This window comes from Vicugna pacos, chromosome 15 (assembly GCF_048564905.1).
Source record: "Vicugna pacos chromosome 15, VicPac4, whole genome shotgun sequence".
Classification (NCBI taxonomy): Eukaryota; Metazoa; Chordata; class Mammalia; order Artiodactyla; family Camelidae; genus Vicugna; species Vicugna pacos.
The window spans coordinates 39,721,615-39,744,373 of NC_133001.1; the positions used below are offsets into that span (position 1 = coordinate 39,721,615).

General features: G+C 53.2%; 1 protein-coding gene across 3 annotated transcripts in view; it reads left to right on the forward strand.

The window, feature by feature from the left end:
* Nucleotides 1-22,759, forward strand: part of GALNT14 (polypeptide N-acetylgalactosaminyltransferase 14) — a 190,935-nt gene that overhangs the window by 158,926 nt on the left and 9,250 nt on the right. Inside the window, exons 7-13 of one of the 3 annotated variants that reach the window (XM_072937954.1) lie at nt 2,280-2,367; nt 3,115-3,199; nt 5,078-5,181; nt 13,411-13,537; nt 15,125-15,217; nt 19,275-19,358; nt 19,846-19,990. In XM_072937954.1, the coding sequence (XP_072794055.1) occupies nt 2,280-2,367; nt 3,115-3,199; nt 5,078-5,181; nt 13,411-13,537; nt 15,125-15,217; nt 19,275-19,358; nt 19,846-19,990 (726 nt within the window). The remainder of the gene's footprint in view (nt 1-2,279; nt 2,368-3,114; nt 3,200-5,077; nt 5,182-13,410; nt 13,538-15,124; nt 15,218-19,274; nt 19,359-19,845; nt 19,991-22,759) is intronic. The other 2 variants (XM_072937955.1, XM_072937956.1) reach the window with 2 other exon arrangements.

The window sequence follows — 22,759 nt, forward strand, 5'->3', positions numbered from 1 at the left end:
CAGCACGCGCTTCTTCCAGCCAGGACGTGTGGCGACACTCACAGAGTGTTGCCAAACAGGGAAGCCCAGCCCAGCCTTGGTGTCCAGGGTTTTTATTGGAGATCAGTCACACAGACATGGCAGATAACTGCCATGGTCTCCATGCTCTTTGATCAAGTTGATGGCCAGAGGTCAAGTTGCATTGGTACCACATGGCCCAGGGCCCTTACCATAAATCTCATTGTTGGCATATACTGTCTGGTATAGCCTCAGGCTCCCAGGTAAACAGAGACACTTTTATAGGCAGAACATGCCAAGGACTTAGAAGTTACCTCCCAGGAGTTGGGCAAGGGTCAGATGTATCTGTGGGCAAGGTTAATCCTTGACTGTACAGGACTCAGTGAAGCTGCAGAGGCCCCAAAACTCAGCAGACAAATGCAAAAAGGGGATTTTGTCAGGCCTACAGAGGAAGGTCAGCCTCTGAACTTCTAGAACATTTCAGAATTCAAGTTAGGAGGATGTCTTTGGGTGCATCTCTGTGTTGGTATTGGTGTGGATGGCGGGTGGCTATGTGTGCACTCAGTGTGTAATACACTCAGACCCACGATGACAGTGGCCCCCGAGCATGTGGTGGCTGGGCAGGTGCTGCGCTGACTGTGCAGGAAGCATCTGTGCCCACCCAGGAGGGAGAGCAATGCATTGAAAATGAGCATTTCCTTCCACGGGAGCCAGTTAGCTTCAGAAGCACCTTGTCACTGTCAGGATGAGTCGCACGTGGAGGCTGAGGGCCACATTAAGTCTGTGAACGTAAAGGCAGGCACTCGGTGAATCTGAGCTTAAAAGAAGAAGACAGCCTCATTGGGGGAAGAGATTGAACCAGGAAATTAAATGGTTTCAAGGAGAAACAGAAGTTCCCGCCCGTGCTGAGTGAGGGTGCTAGGTGCGGAGGAGTGGAAAAGTGGTCCTGCCTGCTTGGCCCAGAACTGCTGACTCTCCCCAGCTGCTGGACTCCCATTCGGCTACCAGGTCTTCATGGTCAGTCACAGCTCATTTATACTGCCCGCGGGGGCCCAGTCTCCCCTCCTGCAGCTGGGACAGGACAGGAGTGTTCACTCAGAATTAAGGAACTTTTTAAAAATAGATGCCATGCCTTGATGGCACCTAAGAATTTGTCTTGCAGATTTTGCAACCATCTCCTGGATGAATTTGATGGTTACAGATAGGGTAGCCTGGAGGAAACAGCAAGTTGTGAGGCTGGAAAGTTAGGTCCAGGCCTGTTTTTGATGGTCTCAGATGCCAGGCTTGAGGAGTTTGAACCTTCTCTTTAAGGCATTTCAAGTTTTTAGTTGTTGAGCTACAGAATAAGATTTGATGTCAGCCATCTGTAGAATGAGAGGGGAAAGGGTGAGATGAGGGGGGGAGGGGCTAGGAGTCCATGGTGGTATACTCCAGGGGAGGGGCGTGAGGGAGAGGCAGAATCTGTACAGAAGGGCAGTTGTAGAGTTATAGTCGGCAGGATTGATCAAGTTGATGGGCAGAGGTGAAGCTTCTTAAGTTAGTGCTGGGAAAGAAGAGGGATGTGTGATGGTTCTGTTGACAGAAATAGGGAACCAAGGGAAAGGAGCATGTGCAGGGAGACGGTGGTGAAGGCACCACTGAAAGGCTGTGTGAAATCCACATGGAGGTAGCTGGCGGCATCCTGGACCCATCTGAGTCTAGAAGTGAGGAACGAAGTCAAGGCTGGAGGGACAGATCTTAGTATTGCAGGAGGAAATGGAAGTTGGGGATCTCTGGAGATGCTATTCATCAACTTGCGCGTGAACTGCAAGCCAAGAAGGAAAGTCTTGGGAAATTCCAAGAGGTTCCCACTACGGGGCTGTGGCTTTGCTTCTTGGAGCTGCAGGCTGGAGGCCACTTTCCCACTAACCATGTCTTCTGCCTCCTGAGAGCCCCATGTTAGGGAAGGACTCCTAGAGCTTCCTTCTTCCTGACGTCCCTCTGTTTGGTGTGAACCATGCTCCAACCAGCCTCCCTGCGTCTCTGTCATGCTTAGATGGCTGTGAGAGGCTCCCGAGAGTTAGGGAAAGGCTCTTGCATTGGGGGCATCATAACTAGAAAGGTAACAGTGTCCACTGCCCCATTTTACAGATGAGAACATTGAGGTCCAGAGAGGAAAATGCTTGGTCAGGGTCCTGAAACTGATCTCCGGCCCTCCCAGGGTGAGGCCCTACCAAGTCCCCTGGTTCCCTGTCTGGTTCCTTGGCACCACCAACTGAGTGTGTGAGCCTTTTGTTTTCTAGGACTACACACGGGTGGTGTGCCCTGTGATCGATATCATCCACCTGGACACTTTCAACTACATCGAGTCGGCCACAGAGCTCAGAGGGGGTGAGTGGGGCTAAGGCACCCGCCCAGGAAGGACTTTCTTTTTCTCCTACTTGTTGCTGCCAAGGGGGAAAGTGAGCAAAGCCTCTTAGTGGTTTGTCTGGGACATCCAGCCCTGCAACCTGTGATGTCAGTAGCTCCAGTGTGGCCCTTACCACGGGCACTGTGATTGGAAGGGCCAGACGAGCACACAGAGCTCTGGCTCCATCAAAGGGCTCCCTTCAGGGTGGAAGGGTGTGAGGGAGGCAAGGACCCCCTGGCTGTGTGGGGCCTGAATTGTTCCAGCGCCCCATCAGAGGGCACCACCCTCTTCTATGTGGCCCCCACAGCTTTTCCCAGGACTGAGTACTGCTTCCCCAAGATTGATTAGAAGTGATGCCACTCACACACCTCCTGCTTACACCCCTCCTGAGACTGCTGTCCTAGGGCCACACTCCATAACTGTCCATCGTGTCCCCCTTGGGCCCCACCCGTGGGTTCTATCAACCCTGACTCTTCATCCTCTGCCCTCATTCCCTAACTGCCCCACCCCAGCAGAGAGGGCTCAGAGAGGCAGTAGGAGGTAGAGAAAGAGAAGGAAGCTGTGAAAGGGAAATTAGGCAGCTCTGTTACTGATCAGCCCAGGTGAGACCTGTTATCCCTGGGACCACCTGGGAAACTAGGTATATTCATGAACTTCTGATGAAGGGCCAGAATGAGCAAGTTCTATAGATATATCAAAGAATCAGCAGAGTGGACGCTGTGTTTTAGGGTTTGACTGGAGCCTCCACTTCCAATGGGAGCAGCTCACACCAGAGCAGAAGGCACGGCGCCTGGACCCCACCGAGCCCATTAGGTAAGTCAAGGCAAGGGTAGGGTGGGCAGATTCATTACCACCTGGCCCTTCCCACTGTCACATAGTATAGGGAAGCAGTCCACATTAGATGCTCAGAATATTGGGCAGAAACCAAGAGGACCCTTTTTCAGGCCAGCACCACTTTTGCCCTTATTTTAGGAGGTTTCTGTCCTTGTAGAGACTTCTGCTGAAGGGAGTGGGGCCTGGCGGAGATGTGTGCTGAGGAGATGCCCAGCCTTGTCCACCCATGCACATGCCGTGATGTACTTATGCTTCCTGCTAGGTGTTGGAGGGTCCCAGTTGGTCCCGTTTGAGCCTCTGACAAGGGAAAAGGTGGTCCCTTAACCCCCAGGTCTTGAATGTCAGGATTCAGCCCAGGAAGGTTGAGTCAAGCATTGCTGTAAGTGGAGGCCAGTGTCAAGGCATAGCCACTGCTACATCCTAACAAACATGACTGCTGGGTCCTGTGCGAGAACGTGGCAGGGGCATCAATCACTGGGCTGCTCTGGCGATGCTGTAGGTGGCTTTGTCCTGATCTACATTCTCGCGCTCAGTCCCCACTGTGACCTGCAGCACGTGTGGCAAGTTGGCCACCCGGAGTTCGGGACTATCTGAGGGCTTCTCTGTCCCCAGGGCGGGGTCCTCAGGGCAGGTTCTCTTCTGGGAATATCTCTCCTCATCAGAGAACAAGTGTTTGCCAGAATTGGGCCAATTCTCAAGGGACAGTAGGGTGTCGTGGCATCAGGAGGCTGAGCTTCTGACCCTCTCCCCTTCAACTAACAGTTTGACGTTGCAGAAAACTCTTTTAACCCCCTGGACCCACTGAACAACAGGCCAGGTCCCTGAAGGCTCACGCCCCAACCCCAGCCATTGATTCTTCCAGATACATGTCCTTGTGCTTATCAGGTCATTTGGCTGGACTCCCCCAACCTTTCCTTTCCAAGTGGCTTCTCTGACTCTTTCTCGGCAGTCAAGGGGAGAGCAAGTTGAGATGAGATCCCAGGAAAAGAAAGTGAAGATGAGGCTGTGTTCCTTTACTAGCGCTGCTGCCACAAAGTAGGACAGACTGCGTGGCTTATACCACAGAGACATCTGGTCTCATGTTCTGGAGGCTGAAGGCCCAAGATCGAGGTGTCGGCAGGGTTGTCCCTTCCGAGGGCTGTGCCAGGCTGCTCGCTTGGCTGGCAGATGGCCGTCTTCTCTGTGTCTCTTCCCATCATCTTCTCTCTGTGCATGTCTATCTCTGTGCCTGTGTCCCCTGTGACACCAGTCCTATTGGTTTAGGACCCACCCTAATGACCTCATTTTAACTTGATCACCTCTGTAAAGACCTCTCCAAATAAGGTCATGTTCTGAGTTCCTGGGGTTAGGACCTCAACACATTTTTCTGGGGGCATAACTCAATATCTAGCAGAGGGGGAAAGAGGGGCAAAAAAGAGAAAGGCAAGTCTCAAGAAATGGATGTGCTGTTCACAGGTGCTGCCTCAGCCCCTCTTCTCTGCCTGGTCAGTGGCCGACTGTCCCCGCTGCCAATAGGGAGGCTCCCAGGAGAGCCCCACTGGGCAGGGCCTATGAGAGAGGCCGGGGGAGGCTACCCAGGCCCTCAGAACAGCCGGGGTTCTGAGCAAATCCCAGCCCCCCAGGGGAGATGTGCTGATGAGCAAATCAGCCCGTCTTCAAGGTCAGGAGATTTATAATCAAAGGGGAAAGCCCTGGGGTGAGTTCCTACTTGAGGTAAGTGGACAATGTATTGATCTTTATGAAGAAGAGCAGAAATAGGAAGAATATGGCCTTGAGGTCTGGACCACCAGTGCAGAAGAACGTGACCACGGTCCCCCTCCCATGACTGATTCCCCTCTTTGCCTTCCAAATGCATAGGACTCCAATCATAGCTGGAGGGCTCTTTGTGATGGACAAATTCTGGTTTGACTACCTGGGGAAATATGACACGGACATGGACATCTGGGGCGGAGAGAACTTTGGTGAGTTGCTGTCTCTGCAAGCTGGGGCTGGGGTGGGGGTCTCTGTGTCCTTGGACCACATGTGCCTGGGATGAGGGTCAGGGAGATGCGGAGCAAGTCAGTCCTTTGGGGGAAGGCCACGTGGGGCCAGAGGAGTGGTTGCCGGGAGAGCAGAGGTAAAGAGGGGATTTCTTCATGGGACAAGTGGATGCTGAGGACCGGGGAAGCACGCCCAGGGGGACCATCAGGGGAAAGTTGAGATGCAAAAGTCAGGAAGACCAACGAGGGGCGCCAAGTCCAAGGGCCAGAGGCAGGCTTCAGTTAGGAGTACTAAACTTGGGAATTTGGAGTTGGAAGGAGACTGGGGATAAAAAGGATGAGGAGGAGGATGGACAGCAACACCGTTAACATCTGGATCACATGTTGGCGACTCTAGCCACATCGCCCTGCATTGGGTTGATGAGGAAGTCTGGGTGAATGCTGCAGAAACCCTAGGGGCGTTTCACCCTAATCTTTTAGTGCAGAGAAAGCGGTGGGGGTGGGAGGCTGGATTACAGGTTCCAGAACAGTGCCAGCAGGTGGCCCAGTGTGGTCGCAGTGGTGTTGGGCTGCCATTTGCAGCTATGGGAGAAAGTACAGTCAGAGACCTGCTCGATCTAACCAGTGACACTGACCTACCCTCCAGCTTCCTCGTGTGTTAAAAGTATCACTCGGGGATGCTGCTTGGGGTTGCTGTGGAAATCCATTCAGATGTCTGCAAAACTCCAGCACCATATGGGCACAGTGTTAGTTACCTCTCCCTCCGTCCAGCAGGGGAGACCTAAGAGATGACTCACATATAAGCTGCACAAGGGCAGGGATTTGGTCTGTTTTGTTCCCGGCTGTCTCCAGTGCTCAGTATGGTGCCTGCTGCAAGGGAGACTTCAGTATCTGTTGAGTAAACCACAGAAGAGGAAGAGTCCGGAGTGTCAGCGCCCCTTCCCATCTCTGGGCACCAGGGAACGCGTTTGGACTGGGCACCAGGGAGCGCATTTGGACTGGCCCCCCGAGCAGCCGGCAGGCCAGGAGAATGATCCATGAGGCTTGCCCGGCATTTAGTGGTAATCCCATACGTTGTCCTCTGCCACTGTTTTCGTCTGTCCCTGCCTCCGGGATGCTTTATGGCTTTCTTCCTCGGTCGCTAAGAGTTATTTCCTGGAAATTTATGACTGTTGGCCTGACCCACAGCATCTGTTCTCCCAAACTGGGCAGTGTAGGGAAATCCATCAGAAAAGTCCATCTCCTGCCATTCAGGGGCTGGCTTGGAAGCTCGGGAATCAGAGCAGAAAACCCCAACACCCATGAACAAAACCCTGAGACTCAGTCCAGGGATGCGACGGGGGTCTTTGGTGTGTCTGAGGAGGAATCTGCCTGTACCGGCCCAGGAGAACCTGGAGCCAGGTATGCCCTTGACTTCCTCAATGGGGATGAGATTTCTCTGTTTCTGGGCATCTTCCTTCGTGATCTACTCTCACATTTCCTCCCATCTGTTGAAGCCTTTTCTGCAGCCCTTTGGAGAGACAGGCGCCGTCCACTCTCTGCTTGAACTAACACTGCTTACGATGATGGGTTTGCTGCTCCACAGTTCGGCACATTCTGCCGTTGAGAATTTTCATGTCGAGTGGTTAGAAAATTCTTCTAAGTCCCAGCCCAGCTTCCATCCTTCAGGCCTCGTTCTCCCCTCTTGAGCCACGCAGAGTGCACGTGCTTCTTCCCCGCAGCAGCCCAGGGGGATTCAGGCACCACACTGTTATTCATGATGTCACATTCTGGTCCAGTCCACCAGTACCTTCTCTCTATAGCCATGTTGACACACATCTCACATCCAAGGGCCATCTCCTCTAGTTGGCTTCCCGGTCGTTTGGCATTAACAAGTGCTGATTGGAACAGGGAGGTTGGGAGGGGCTCCTGGGGGTGTGTGACAATCCACAAATTTTTTTTAATCACAAAAAAAAAGCACTGCAGACAGCTCTCACAGGGAACACTGTTTCCTCCAGTTCCAACGTTCCATTATGCTACAGCCAGCTTCCAGCATTTTGAAGGCCAATTCTGAATTTTTGTTGTTGTTGTTGTTTAGTGTTTTCAGTGGTGGGTATATCATGTGGACAGTGTCAGTTCTGCAGGTGAGGATCAGGGCTTTGGAGAGTGATGCTTCAGCTGCACAGGACAGAGGGTGCTGAGGGGTGGAGGGACTTCACTTTAGAATAAAGAGATCCCAACTCCAGTGTGCAGCAAGAGGACCCCTGGCCCCCAAGTCACCAAGTCTTGAAGATCCTCTCCCTTTAGCATTCACTCACTTCCATCCCTCTCTACATCCCCGAAATGGTTCTCCATCTCAAGTCTGCTCCCCTCTAAGCCATCCCCCACACTCCTGCCAAAGTGCTCTCTTGGAAATACAGGTCTCTCCCACCCTCCCGGGCCTGGCAGCTCCCGGTGGCTCCTTCCTGTCCTAGGGATGAGTCCCCCATTCCTCAGCTGGGTGCCTCGTTGGCCTTGCCCACTTCCCCAGCCTTCAGTCCAGAGGCACTGCCAGCCCCTCCTGCACTTCCCAGATGCATCCAGCCACCTGTGGAGACCTGGCCAAGTGCTGGATGGCCACAGGGCACAGCTCTGGATCGCCCTCACCTCCCCCAGGACTAGGACCTGCCTGCCCTCTGCCCACCCCCTCAGCACCCCACTCTCCTCTCTACTCCAACGATGGGCCTTCTCATGTATTTGTCTGCTTTTCTTTCTGTGCCTACCACCCTCCACCCACTAAACCTGGTTTGAGGATGGAGGGGGCAGCGTGGAAGTGGCAGAGGCTCCTGGCCTACAGACAGCGAGGAAGAGGGACGGTGAGGGCAAGGAACTGGGTTCTACAAACAACCTGAATGAACCTGAAAGCTTCTGAGCCCCCAGAAAGGAACCCTCTCTTGTTGACATCTTGATTTTTGGCCTTGGGAGACCCTCCGGTGAGGGCCCAACACTAGGCTGGTGTGGTGATTTATTCCAGCAGCAGTAGAAACAGTTACACTCACAGGCCTCTGTGAAGATTAATGAGGCCCCGTGCAGAGGCCCTACTTCCCCTTCAGGCTGCGTGCCAGCAGGTTTGTTAGAGGAGCGCAGTGTTGGGCCCTCGGGAGCAGTGGGTCCCTCCTACTTTCTCTTTCAGCCTCAGCCTTTCCAGGTTCAGTGGCTCAAGATGAGAGAAATGGCCTCCCCTGAGAAGAGCTCCGAGTCTGATGAAGAGTCATCTTCTCCCCCTGAATGGGGCTGCTTGCTAAGCCCAGGCCCAGGTGCGATCTCGTGAGGCCATGCTTCCCACAGGGCCTATGGAGCTGTCCAGAGCACTGCCACGACACTCTATCAGACGACCCGTGGCCACCACGGTGGGCTGGTGGTCACTGCGTGTTCAAGTTAGGGGCCTGGGTGCCATCTTGATTGTCTCAGATGGTGTGAAACACAGTTTTGCTCACAGGTTCAAGGCTGTCCTTTGTGGGTCAGTAAGATTGTCTCTTCTTGAGTCCATGTACTCATTAAAAAATAATAGAGCTTTCTGGCCCAGGAGGCCCTGAGAATGTAAAGGTTATTGAAGGAAAAACCATGTCACCACATTTGTATGTGTGGACTTAGGAGTAACAACAGCTGGATGTCTGTCTCTTTCTGCCCATCACTGTCCCCTCCAGTCCCTTTGTTCTCAATGTTTTGCAGTGTGGCCAGAAGTAGAGTGGATAATGCTGTGTAGACAATGGATATCTGTACCCGGGACATGAGGCTCCACTGAGAACGGGGCCCACTGCCTTCAGTGGAGTCTGTGCCTAGTGCTCCATTTGCCTTTGTCTAGAAACCAGGCTCTAAAGGAAGCCCGAACCTTGACCAGATGGCTGACAAGTGGCATGTGAATAGCTGTGATTCGGTGCCTGGGAAGGAAGTTGTCCCCTCTCCCCTGAATTCTTGTCTACGGTTTGTCAAGTAGATGTTGGTTGTGGCGAAGGACCAGGGGCTTATGAGCGCTGGTAAAACTGCTGATGGGTTGCTAAGAAGACAGAAGGAAGGAGCTGAGTACAGAGGGTGGGGAGGGCAGTTTGCTCTCAATTATTAATCTGAAGTTGAAAGAAAATCAGAATGTAACAGTGCCCCCAATGAGGATGGAATAATTACACATCTCTCTGCCTGGAATTCAAAGTGGATTTGGGTCTGTGTGACATTCATCACCAGGGACATTACGTGGGTGCTGAGTCAGCGGGAACCCCCTACAAACTCCCTGCATCGTCTTTTTGCTCCTTCACATAAGAAAGTGATGACTCTGCAGGAGCTGTGGACTTGGAGGGTGGAGGGTCTGGGCTGTACCTGGAAGGCCCACTGCCTTCCCCCTTGGTCTACAGCCATTCTGACGTACAAGGCTCCAGGTTCTAGGGCCTCTGGATCACAAAACCTTCCCAGAGGCCTCAGCATGTATCTACAAATCACTGGGCAGTCCTGGGAGGGTACATGTCGTTATCCTGAAGTCAGTGGTGTAGATGTGAGTAGGGCAACTCTCTGTCCTAGGTTTTAAGTATTCCACACTGCAGTCATGCCGCTGATCTGAACACCCCAACTTCATCACCCAGACTGCCTTGACCCTGGCCACAGCACAGTGAGACAAACGTTTCAGATCACCTTGGTTAGGACAATCTAAACTCCAGAGCTGAGAAGCTCTTACTGCATCTCAGGCTGCTGGCTCCTGTGGGCAATGTCAGCTGGCCTGAAGGCGAGCTGGGACAGACAGTTGTTAGTACTGGCTGAAGGAGTGGAGGAGATAGAAATGTGACAGCTGGTTATAGATCTTTCTCTCTTGTTATCCTGTGGTGTCTTGAAGTCAGCATCTTTGTATCCACAGCCATATTGGCTGATGGTGGGTGTTCAGCACTGAGAGAGGTGGAATCAGGGCAAGGGCTTGAGTTCTAGAGTTGGGGGGATGTGCTTCAGTTTCCAGCTACCTGCTGTCAGCTGTCCTATCAGAACTCCTTCTACATCGTAAAATAACACCAACAAACATGGGTGGGGTTGTGAGGATGGCTAAGTTAGCGCCCCAGAGAGGACCAGACAAAGCCCAGGACCAGACAAAGCCCAGCCCAGGAGTATATGAAGGGGTCATTCCTCCCACATTTCATGTTTGCAGAACTAAGATACTCTGAAGTTGCAAAGCACAGACACAGGAAATCGAGGGGGAAGGACAGTTTTCAAGGCGGAAGAGAGTAGGCAGGCTGTAACACGGTATGAGAGGTTGCTGATGGGGGTAGAAGATGTATTGCATCTCAGGGCATCCAGTGCACCTCGACAGAACACAAGGCAGCCACAGAAGTCCGTGCTGGAGACCAGAGGAGAGCTGGGGCTGGCGGGATGGGGGTGAGCCCCTAGCATCAAGTGAATGTCAGGGTGAGATGAGGAAGCAGTGTCAGTAAGACACTCAGAGACAGAGTCTTGGGGTGAAGAATGCCAGGAGCCCATGAGAAGATGGAGAAGGACCAGAGTCAGGGGACCATACTTTTCCACAGTGGGGCCTGTACATGACTGTGGCAGAGGGGAGAGGGGGCCAACAGATTCAGAGAGAAGCAAAATTCTGGGCCAAGGAAGCACAGGGAGAGAAACAGGTTTCAGGGGTGTTGTTGGGGGTGGATTGAGGCACAAGTTGGAGGGATTTGCTCTGCAAATGAGGAGGGACATATGTCTCATTTGAATACGTGAAAGGAAAAGACCGTGGCTGCAGCATATGCATATTTTTGGAGGAAAGCTGGCACAAAATTCATAGGTTATATTCAGTAAGCAAGGCCTCCATCTCTAGTTTTGAGGAATGAGAGGGCTTTCCTTTTGGGGAATGGGAGCAGACGTTGTTTTGAGATCCCAGAAAGGAGTTGACTGGAGCACAGTAGGCCTTAGACCTGGAGACTCAGTTGACACGCATCCAATCATAATTCCCTGCAGCAACCCCATCAGCCCCTCAGTGCACCCCTGCGAGAGGGAGAGGTGGGCACTGGCAGCCAGCTGAACTCACTCACTGTCTCCCGCAAACACCAAGCTGGGACCCACGATTCCAGTGATGCCCCAGCCAAACGCCAGGTCGCCATGTGTCACAGACCTTTATGGAGGGTCAAAATCTCCAGCGTTGTGTCCACAAATTTCAAGCGCCCCCTGTGGCAGAAGCAGGAAGCTGTAAATGGTCTAGGAAGTTGGAAGTGGGCATAGGTAGGCGATGCCATCGGCATCCACATCTTAAAGAGACTGGCTTCAGATGAGTGTTTCACAGTTGTCACTGCTCTTTCAATCACACTTAAGAGTTTTCACAATTGTTCTTGAAAATTCTGTTTCATTTGATGTCAACAGCCATCCTGCAGAGTAATTTTATGCTCTTCATTTGACAAAACCCAGCCTCAGTGATGTCAAGCAGGTTTCCCCAGGGATGCAGCTAGTGGGTTACTGCAGACTTGGGGCCATTGACCCCAAAGCCAAAGGTCTTCCCGTGTCTCCCTGCCAACTCCATGTTCTTGCCAGCATTTGGTAGCAGTCTTGAGACGTCCTTTCTTCATCCTAGTGGACATGTTGCCCCCACTCTGAGGGAAATCCACGCTCGCTGGCAATGAGCTGTAGCCTGTTTGGGAGAGCACCTGGGCAGGCAGGCGGAGTATAGGTGTCAAGGAAGCCCTGCCTGCAGCTCAGGGGCTTTTGCAGGGACACGGGGCAGGCGGCAGAAGGGGACAAAAAAGGGGCTGAGGACAGGTGAGTGGGAGAGCAGGTGAGGATCAGGATGAAGAATTTGTGTCCAAGCACTTGCTGGGGGAGTTGGGATGAAGGGAGACAGAGAGCAGGAAGTGGGAGGGACACAGGATGAAAGAGAGGACCCTGGAGCAGAAACCCAGGGAGGTGGGGCCCAAGGTGCTGGGGGTGCAGGGCAGTATGCGGTGGGATGGCGCTGGAATCCCCGCTTCCTCATTCCCTACTTGTGGACCCCCCAGCTCACTTCTAGGGCCCCCGCCCACTTCCAGGGCAGTCACCTACAGGCATTGGTTTTTCCTGAGCCAGCCTGTCCTCATACTTGAGCTTCACTGCAGAAGCTTTTCCCACCAGTGGCATATCCAGGGGGTGTGGGAAGCAGCCTGCCCTGGGTGCAGTCAGTAAGGGGATGCAGGTGCAGAGAAGTTACAAGCAATAATAAATCCACGGAACAGTCGTTCAGCAATTCTAAACAATGGCAATGATAAGATCGTCCCCCATCACCTTGGTATTCCACTGCTTCCTCTGGGAGCAGAACCGCTGCTCCTAGCCTGCAGTAAGCATCCCCAAGGGAGAAATGCACATGCCTGCCTCCCCAGCCACCTCGGCTAACACCACCCCGCGGCAGCAGCCAACCAGGAAAAAATGAGTGTGTGGAGAATCCCCACCCAGGGAAGCACCCCCAGCAACAGCTTTGAGGCTTCCAGCACTTTTTATGTTGCTCGCAGCTCTAGGCTACGGCCTAGACTTCCTTCTCCAGGATGGCATTCAGGTGCCGTTGCGGGAGGCAGAATTGCAGTCGCAGCATTGGGAGGAACTGTCCTGGACACCTTGTGCAGGTGCCTCCTGGGAACTGGTCCTCTGTGTCGCATCCTGACCAGGTGACTCTCTAGCCTGTCTGGATGGCAAACACACTGACTATGACAGCCTCTTCTATCTGGACCTTGCCCGTCAGAAAATTCTCCCTAGTCTAATGGAAATTCTTCGTCCTCGGTCCTGGGTCTAATCCTCTGAGGTCATTCGAGCGAGTCCAATCCATGTTCCACACTGAAGCCTTACACGTGTTCATAAGCAGGTCTGTCACTGCCCCCAGGCTTCTCTGTTCCAGGCTAAAGCATCACACCTGACCATGCTGGCCCCTGAGTGTTGCCGAGGCGTAAGCACGGCCCTTCACGAGGGCGGGGACGTAAGGCGTTTAGATACGTGCTCCTCCGCGGCGACCACTGCCGTGTGAACGCAAACCGCCCTCCCAGGTGTGAGTTATTACCAGCCGCGTTGCAGGCTGGGAAACCGAGTTCGCCCCGCCCGCGGAGCACGCCCTCCGGCAGCGGAGGCGGCGCGGAAGCCCGGCGCCCGAGGCCGGGCGCAGCAGGCCCTCCCCGCTCCCCTCGACCTGGCGCCCGGTGTCGGGAAGCTGCCATCCTGTGTCCCCTCTGTCCGGGAGGCAGAGCAGTGATGGCGGGGTGCGTGGCTGTCCTGCAGAAATCTCCTTCAGAGTGTGGATGTGCGGGGGCAGCCTAGAGATCGTGCCCTGCAGCCGAGTGGGCCACGTCTTCCGGAAGAAGCACCCGTATGTTTTCCCGGATGGAAACGCCAACACGTACATAAAGTAAGGGGGCGTCGCAGGGGCTCCATGGGGGCGGCCGTGGCCGAGGGCTTTTGTGGTGACGGGTTGTGGTTGTCCCGGGGCCTCTGGTAGGCTGCCTGAGTGTTCTGGGGGGATGGGGGTGGTGTGTCACGCCCGCTCGGCCTCTGCCTCAGCTGCGGAGGCCTGGCCTGTCTCTCCGGCTTTAGGCTGGAGGCTCCGCGTCTGTTCTCCCTGGGTGGCTTCCTCCAGACTTGACAAGGCCCCATGTGTGGCCTCCGGGGCTTCAAGTCACGCTGTCTTGCAGGGCTCAGTGCTCCGAGAGTTTGGGGTTATTCAGGGTGGGGGAAGGGCGGCCGGTTTTTGCCGCTGAATTCCAGAAGGTCTGCTACTCCTGCCTTCAGGCTGGGTTGGCAGGGGAAAGGCCCTTGGGAAGATTCGGGAATAGGGACTGGGGACAAGTGGATCCAGCCTACGTGCCAGTGCACAGGAGGGGCCAGGCTTGGGGAGGGCCTGCGGCCCTGGGCTCCTTGCCGGGAAACAGGACTCAGTGACTCAGCGGTGCCCGTGCCCCCTCCCTCCCTTTTCTTTGGCGTGATTTCTCCCGTTGATTTCCCCCTTGGCCTTTTTCTCTCTTATTTGGTCCGTTTGAGGGAGGAGCCAAGCACCTCTTTGGGGCTTTTCTCCTGGGCTGTCTCTCTCCTCCCTGGATGGACAGGTTGGGGGGGGGGGGACTGTGGGAGGGATAACACCGTGGTGGGCAGGGCAGGGCCATGAGGACCCAGGCGGCAGAACGGGGAACAAAGGGAGGGCCGCCTGGGCTCTGGGCTTTTTAAAGGGAAAGGTGAGCTGAGGACACCTGGTGTAGGCAAGTGGTGGGGCCATGATGTGAAATGGGGCCAGTCTAGATGTGAGGGGGCAGAGCCTTGGGCTCTAGAACATTCCTTGTATTTGAGACTGGGGCCTGGCCAGGGGGCATCCTACACACCACCAGTGGGTCATTGGGAGGTGAGGGAGATGTGGGGCATGTCAGATTGGGGTTGGTTAGGCCAGTGGAAGGAGCTGGCAAAACATCTGACCAAGATGGTGTGGTGGTTACCTAATCCTCTACACCTGCACCAAGCTAATTCCCTGCCTGTGGGAAGACCCAGTGTGACCTTCCCCTTGGACAGCTGGGCCCTCAGCTCGAGGGGAGACACCTGGAGCTGGAGCCACAGCCTATGGGCGGCCAGAGACTGTCAACATTCTCTGCTTGTACTCCCACCAAAGGGATGCCCCAGGTTCTCCTGGCTTTTTCCTCCCTGTGGTTTTTTTTTTTTTTTAATTTCTTTGTCGAGCGCCATAGAAGTCCAATTTCTGGTGTAATTTCTCTAGTCTGTACCTTTTGGGAAAGAATACATCGTGACTACTGAAATTCTGTGTCTTGGGGTACAGGCCCCTTTGGACTTGGTGGACGTGGCTAGGCTCAGCACTCTGGGGAGACTAGCACTACTGGACTGTGGTAGCCCCCACCTGGGTGACACTGCTAGCTTGCCGAGTGTGTGTATTTTACCTGGATGCGTCCCAGCTCCCTCTCAGATGGCCCCTCCCCGACACCTCCTGTCTCCCCAGGAACACCAAGCGGACAGCCGAAGTGTGGATGGATGAATACAAACAGTACTATTATGCATCCCGGCCATTCGCCCTGGAGAGACCCTTTGGAAAGTAAGTCTCCCTTCTAGTTGGTTTGTGCAGAGAGTTAAGAGGAGCCATGGCTCACAGGCCCGACGCAAGTGGTCCCTACAGGCCTATCTGCTCAGCTGGTCTCCAAGCCTGTGGTCTCTTCAGGGCCCGGGCTGAGGCTGTTCTCCCTTCATGTCCCTTCTTGCTCCTGTCTGGGAGGAGCAGTAGCAGGAGGTCTCCCCTAGAGCAGTGCTCCAGCTTTGTAGGGATAGAATAGGACAGGGAAGGGCATTAAATGCCAGATACCATTACATAAGATGTCTCATTAGTCCTCCTCAAACTGAGAAATGGGTATAATCACTCCTGTTTTACAGATGAGGAGACTGAGGCTTTTTACAGTTTAAGGTAGTTGCCCTGGCTCACACCCCTGCAGGAGTAGGCTCAGACCACACCTGTCTGGTTCCAAAACAATATGATGTCATGTTCCCCAACCCAGAGCTGATTTGAGTCGAGAAAAATGGCAGCTTCACTGATATTATCCTTCCCCTTTTGGGGAGAGACAACCAGTGGCTTTTTGTCATCTAATATCCCTCAGTCATTCTGAGGCTGTTGAGCAGATGGGATTTTTGCAGACTCCATGTCATAGGTGGAGCCCATCACTGCTCGAGAAGATGAAACTAGACCCCACCAAAATGATCTGTATTCCTAAAACCGTAAACCCACGCTGTCCCTCCGGTTCTCCTGATCAGAGCCTCCTCAGGAATTTATTCTGAGTCCTCATTTAACTTCCAGTCCATTGGCCATGTCCATCCATCCCTCCTTTCTTCACTTCCTTCCTTCTCCAGCTTGGGTTCCACTCTTGTTTAAAAAGAGTGCTTAAAAGATGTCCTCAGGTCTTTTGCCCTGTTGAGCATCTGTCAACACTCCCAAGTGAAGTTCTCTCAACCCTGGATGAGCCTGACTTTGAACTTTTCTCCCCTCGGCACATGCTGCTGAGCAGTTCTGGGTATTAGCCAGTGCTGCTAACACTCCGTGGCCATCATCAGTCTCAGAGAGGCCCTCAGTGGATGTCTTGGTCCCGCCACCTGGCCTGGCCAGCGTTCCTTCTCAGTCTCCATTTGTACCGTCTCTGCTCTCCCCAGCTGCTGCATCTGCCCCCGTCCTTTCACTCATAGCAGATGACACCTCTGCTTTATAGATGAAATAGCATCAACTTCCCAGGACACACCAACCTATAAACTTCACTGTATCTGCACCATTCTTCTGGTCTCTTTCATCACACAAGGTGTGCCCCCTGCGGTATCAGGGCAGCCCTCTACCTGTTCTCCAGATGCACCCTTCACTCCTACATTCACTCATAAATCAACGTTTATCGAGTTCCTACTGCCTAGATTCATCTCCTCCTGCCTGCTGGCTTCTTAAACTTTAATGTACACACAGATCTCCTGGGGATCTTGTTAAAATGTGGATTCTGGCTCGGTAGGTCTGCATTTCTAATAAGCTCCCAGGTGATGCTGTGCTACTGGTCTGAGGACCTCAGGAGCAAGGTTCCAGGGCAATGGTTCTCAAACTGCCCGCACATCGCAATCACCAGGGGAGCTTCAAAGAATACTGATGCCTCTACTCCACCCCCAGAGAGTGGATTTAGTCTGGGCTGTGGCCTGGGCTATGGAATGTGTAAAAGACCACCCCCCACCAGGTGATTCTTATGTGCAGACAGTGTGGGGTCCACTGTTCCAGGGGACTTTGTCCTCCGTGCGCCTTCTCTCTCCCTGATCACCAGTCTCTCTTCTCTTTTGCATGATTCCCATTAGCATTTAAATTTATTCAGTATCTTACACAGCTTTTAAAAAGAAAAGAAGAGAAGGAAAGAAAACAAACTACAAGAACTCTTTCTCAATCCAACAATGCTTGTCACCTACACCCTGTCTTCTGCTTCTTCAGAGCCAAGTTTCATGAAAGCTGCCTGCATCGCTCCCCCAGCTCCTCTCCTGACTGTGATCTGAGGCTGTGCCCTCCACCCCTGCTATCACTCCCACCTGGCCCACCCATGACTCCCTGGGGCCCCTCACCTTCCTCTGTGTTACCCCACTGGTATGAGTCTTCTCACACCTAACCCCCTTCAGGCGCACCTCTGACCTCTGGGTTTCCAGAACTGCAGGCTTGGCTCTTGTCCCACAGTGCAGGTTGCCCTCTCCCAGGCCCCTTTGCGGGGGACTCTCCCCATCCTTATATGTTGGTCTTCCCTGAGAGTCTGTCATAAGCCCTCCTCTCACTCCACATTCTCCCTGGCATCAACCACCGCTTGTGTACTGCTCACACTCGCATCTCCATCCCTAACCTGCACCTTGTCTCTGAGTGCCATCCCTTGGATCCAAGTAGCAGCTGGACATCTCTGCCTGGGTGTCTCCCAGGGTGCTCCAACTCAGCAAGTCCTAACTGAATGCATCCTCTTCATTCCTGAACTGGCCCCTCACCCCAGGTTCCCCATCTCCGTGCACACTCTTCCTTGCATCTTGTTGTCCAAGCCAGAAATCTGCATGTCAACCTTGACCGCACTCCCACATCTAAACAATCACCAAATCCTGGAGATCCTGCCTCATTCATGCACTGAGCATCCGGGTTCTTGCAAATACTGAACATTTACTGTTCAGAAATACTAAACTTAGCATTAAAAAAATGTTATTCCTGCCCTCTTGTTGATTAGAGTCTGATGAGGAAATGTGGTTAGTGCTGAATAAGAAGTCCTAGTCCCTTGAAAGCACCTGGTCCCATCTCTGGGGTGGAAGGAGGTGAAGCTGGACAGAGCAGGGCCAGTTCTGTGTGGTTGCCCAGGAAGGACAAGGTGTAAAGGGAACTCAGGCAGGACTGGTGGTGCGGACGGAGAGAAATGGAGGGACTCGCACCTGTCCCTGTTCTCCATTCCCGCCCCCACTTCTCTGCCAGAAAGCATGGTCAGTACCTTGGTTTCTACAGCTGCCTCCTATCCACGCTCCTAGCTTTGCCCATCAGATCTGTTCACCATAAGTAAGATGCTCTTAAAGGACGGGCATCACCATGTCATGCTCTGCTGAGAACCCGTCTTTGGCATCCCATTGCCCTTAAAGCCCAAGCTCCTCCACCAGACCCTTTATGGTCTGTGTCTGTCCTCCCTCCGCCCCCGCTTCTCTTCTCCTCCCATACATATTCTAGCTTCCTGTAGCGCTGCTCCTGCCAGCGGAACCCTTCCCACTTCACACACACTCATCTCTCGTGGCTCTTCCCTGCCCTTACCAGGGCCTACCACCTCACCCACTTTGTGGTTTGTCTAGACAACGTCTACTTTCCTTCCAGATTCCAGCTTCCACATTACCACCTGACCACCACCAACCCCAACAAGCAAAGGGCCACCTCTGAGGGGCTGCCATATCCCCTGCAGGCCCAGCCCACGTCCACATCAGGTTGTGAGCACTTGGTTCATTCATTACCCATCTCTTGCTTGAAAGCTTACCATCACATCCCACAATGGGCACAACGGCACATAATAGGTCCTCAGTAAATGTATGATGGTCTACGGCCATACCACCCTGAACGCGCCCGATCTCGTCTGATCTCGGAAGCTAAGCAGGGTCGGGCCTGGTTAGTACTTGGATGGGAGTAAAAGTGTGATGAACAAATACATGACCACGCCCCCAAACCAGCTAAAGAACAGGGTTTTCTGAGGCTGGAGTGGTCTAGAGAAGGGGGATGGTATTTCAACATCTGAAGCCAAAGAGAGATTTGTGAGTAAGTAGACCCAGAGCCCCGGTGGTGAATTATTAACAACCCACTGAATGTGCTTGTAGCCTTGTTTTTAATGAAAAGTAAAAAACACCCTCAAATTCTGTGTTCAAATAAAAGCACAAATCTTCGGTGCCATTATTGTGAGATATCACTAAGTGTTTCCATAGCTCTGTCTGGAGCTCTCAGTTGATTTCCCCAGCACCCTCTGGAGAGACGTGGGCGCAGAGCGTGAGCACAGCCTGTGTTTTGCACTTCCCACCCTGGGTGCGTGTGGCTGGTACCTGTCTCTGACACAGCTATATTTTGTCTTTGTGTCTACCCACCCCCGTCACCCCAGCATTGAGAGCAGAGTGGACCTGAGGAGGAATTTGCAGTGCCAGAGCTTCAAGTGGTACCTGGAGAATGTCTATCCAGAACTCAGGTACCTCCCCTATGGCCTGAGCCTTGGTTGGCTGCAGGGAGACTCAGCTGACTCAGTCTGGAGAGGGGACCGCCTGTGGCCATCTGGATGAGGGTTTTTAAGTACATGGAGGTCTGAGAAGACCAGTTAACTCCTCTTATCCCTGACACCCGAAGAGGAATTACATTAATCAGTAGCATGAGGGACTGAGGTCGGCTTAGCAGTAATTTCTTAGCTGTGGGAGTTTGAGCTCCGGGGTGTGACCTCAGGGCATGGACTCGCTGACCCTGATTCCGGTCCAGGCTCCAGACTACTGAGTCTTTCCTTGCTGCCTTGTTCCTAGTGGTACCTCCCCCACCCCCAGGCCCTGAGCAGTCCAGGTCATGGTAACACAGACCAAAGCAAAATGCCCCTGCTGTTCTCCCAGCACCGCCTGACCTCTCTAGCGGCTGCTGGTGTTACATCCAAAGAGCTGTGGGTTCTCATCCGTCCTGTGGCTTTCCTCTAGAGTGCCTAAGGATGCCTCCATCCAGAAGGGCAATATCCGACAGAGGCAGAAGTGCCTAGAGTCTCAAAAGCAGAAAGACCAGGAGATCTCCAACCTCAGGTTAAGCCCCTGTGTCAAGATTGAAGGCAAGGATGCAAAGTCCCAGGTAAAGTCACTGGCTGGGGATACTTGAACGTGTGCATGGACTTAAGCCTCTGTGACTTGCTTTTACATGACATCAGGTGTCAGTTATACCCAGAGCTCAACAGCAGAGCAGGAGAAGCATGAGCCCCCTTACTCTGGGGCTGGGTTCACTCCATTAGGCCTGAAAGTGCACGGACTCTCTGAAAGATGCCTCACCAGGCAGTTTAGCACCGATAGGAAATTGCCATGAAATTAGCAAGAGTTCAATGAGTGTGTCATTGGTGTCCAAGCTGCTGGCAGTAAGTGTGGGCTGGGTGAGGCAGGGTGGGTGGCACAACTAGCTCTAAAGTAAGAGATGCAGAGAGAAAAGCATGCTGCTGGGTGACACTGCCTCCAGGACGCAATGCTCGTTCTGTGAGTCTCCCCGCCGACTTAACCCTGACTTCCAGGTAGTCGCATCAGATGTGGTAAAGCCATCCCCATTGTCCGCCGCCCCCATCTCTGGGCAGGGCCCTTGATCATCCCTGTCTGGCTCCCCCTGTGCTATCTCCTGCTTCCCCCCAAGTCTGGAGGGACCTCCCTCGCCCCTCCTCAGAAAGGTTTACTTGTGCCTTAGCTGATTCATCAGCACCGTGGGTCAGTGTCCTTCCCTCTGAGGATGGAACTCTTTTAAAAGTTGCTGACAAATTCACAGCCTGTCTCAACCTCTGTAACACTTGGCCTTCTGGATGCATTAAAGCACATGCATCTCATAACTTCCTTCTTGGCTCGGAGACACTGTGTGATCCTGATTCTCCTGCGTTCCTGCTCTTTCCACCTCTGGTTTTTTGGGTTGCTTTTTTTTTTTTTTTTTGCCAGCTCCTCTCCCCAACTCTCATACCCCTACAGTGCGTATTCACCAAAGTTCTCAATTCACTGTTCTTTTCTCTATAAATGGTCTCTTGGAGGTTTTATCCATGCCTCCAGCCTTGGCAACCTTCTTTGTTTTGTCACAAATTCTGTGTCTTTGTCCATCCATGAATTCATTCATTCATTCAGCAGACATCTACGTTCTCTGCTGACTGTGGAGATGCACAGGGAAAGCTGAGTTGCAGCTCTCCATGGCGCCTCGAGGGATCTAATGCAGAAAGAAGGAAGTCAGCAGCCATTGCCATATAATCTCTGTCCTGGATAGAGCTTGGCCCACAATGCTATAGACGTGCAGAGAGAGGGTATCCAGCTTATGCACAGGGTTGGAGACATCTTCCCAGAGGACCTGAAAATGAGCTGCATCCTGAGAGATGAGTAGAAATAGGACAGGTCAGGAAGGGGAGAAAGGGCAGGCCGGGAAGTCCAGCGTGGACCAAGTTCTGGGGCTGGGAGGCAGGCTGCCTTTGAAAGGCTGCAGGGGACTGTGATCAGAAGGGTGGGATGGTGAGGGAGCAGCAGCAGGTGAGGCTGGAGAGGAGGGAAGAGGCACATCATGGCGCATCCCAAGCTGAGGAGGCTGGGTTTTATCCTCAGAGGGAGGAGGCTGTGAGACCCGAGGAGAGGGCTCAGGGGTGGCAGGTTTACACTTAAACCTCCCTCCTGAACCCTTCATCTCCCACGCTGCATGATCAGGTGAGTCCACAACCATGACAAACGCCTCTGAAATTCAAGCCAGCAGGTGGCTCCAAGCCCGTGTCAGGCACCCCGGCCATCTCACCACCCCACACATTCTCTCCAGGTGGCCACCTTCTCCTAAGCGCCGTGCTTCCAGTCCTGTCTGTCTCCCGTGGCTCCTCTTTTTCCTGCATCCCCCGTTCTGGCAAGTCCCATCACTTCTTCCCTCAGAATAGCTGCTCTTGGACCCAGCATTCATTTCTTCCTGCCAGATCAGTGGTCCTTGGCCTTGGCACTACTGACATTGAGGCCAGATCACTCTTTGTGGTGGTGATGGTCCTGTGCACTATAAGCTGTCTAGCTGCATCCTTGGTCTCTGCCCACCAGATGCCAGTAGCACCCCCCCCACACACCAGTCGTGCCAATCAAAACTGTCTCCAGGCATGATCAGATGTCCCTGGAGGACAAAACCACCGTGCTTGGGAACCACTGTTAGATTATGACCACAGCCTCCAGCAACATGCAGTCACCAAACCACCGTTCTCCATCACTACACAGCTTTCAGTGTCTCCTTGTTGTCTACTGCAAAAATTCGCACCTTTGGCCTGGCATTCAAGGCCTCTCACCACCAAACTACAGCTTGCCAGGACTTCTCCAAAAATTGTCCAGCGGGACACGGGAGGGGCTGCCTGAGTCAGACAGGAAGAGAGAAGAGAAACACCACAGGTGTCAGTTTTACTTTGGGTTGGCTGAGAATGAGGATGACACCATTTGCTCAAGTGGCGTTTTGTAGAATAAGTAGATAACGGACTTCCCTCTCTCCTCAATCTGTGTGTGTGGGCTCTGCTCATGGGGGGTCACAAACAGCAAGAATGTTGTTGCCCCCTTTCCCTGGGATAGGAGTTTACCTCATCTGTTTCTAGCAAAGCAGGGTTTTTTTCTGGTACCTAATGTGGTTGGCTGCATAAGAAAGTGTGAGGGGGAGTGATGGGATCTCTGGGTCTCAGGGAGGGACCCCCTATATCCCAGCCCTGGGCAGAGGTTGCCGGGCCTCTATTTGACTGGAGGGTGGTGGTACCTACTCTAGCCAGTGTTCTGGTGGAGTGAGAAAGGGGAGGGAAAAAGGCTGTCATCTGTGGGAAATTAAAGTGAATCACAGTAACAGTCTTCAAGTGAGCAAAGAGTTCTTTTCTGGAAGAGAGTGCCA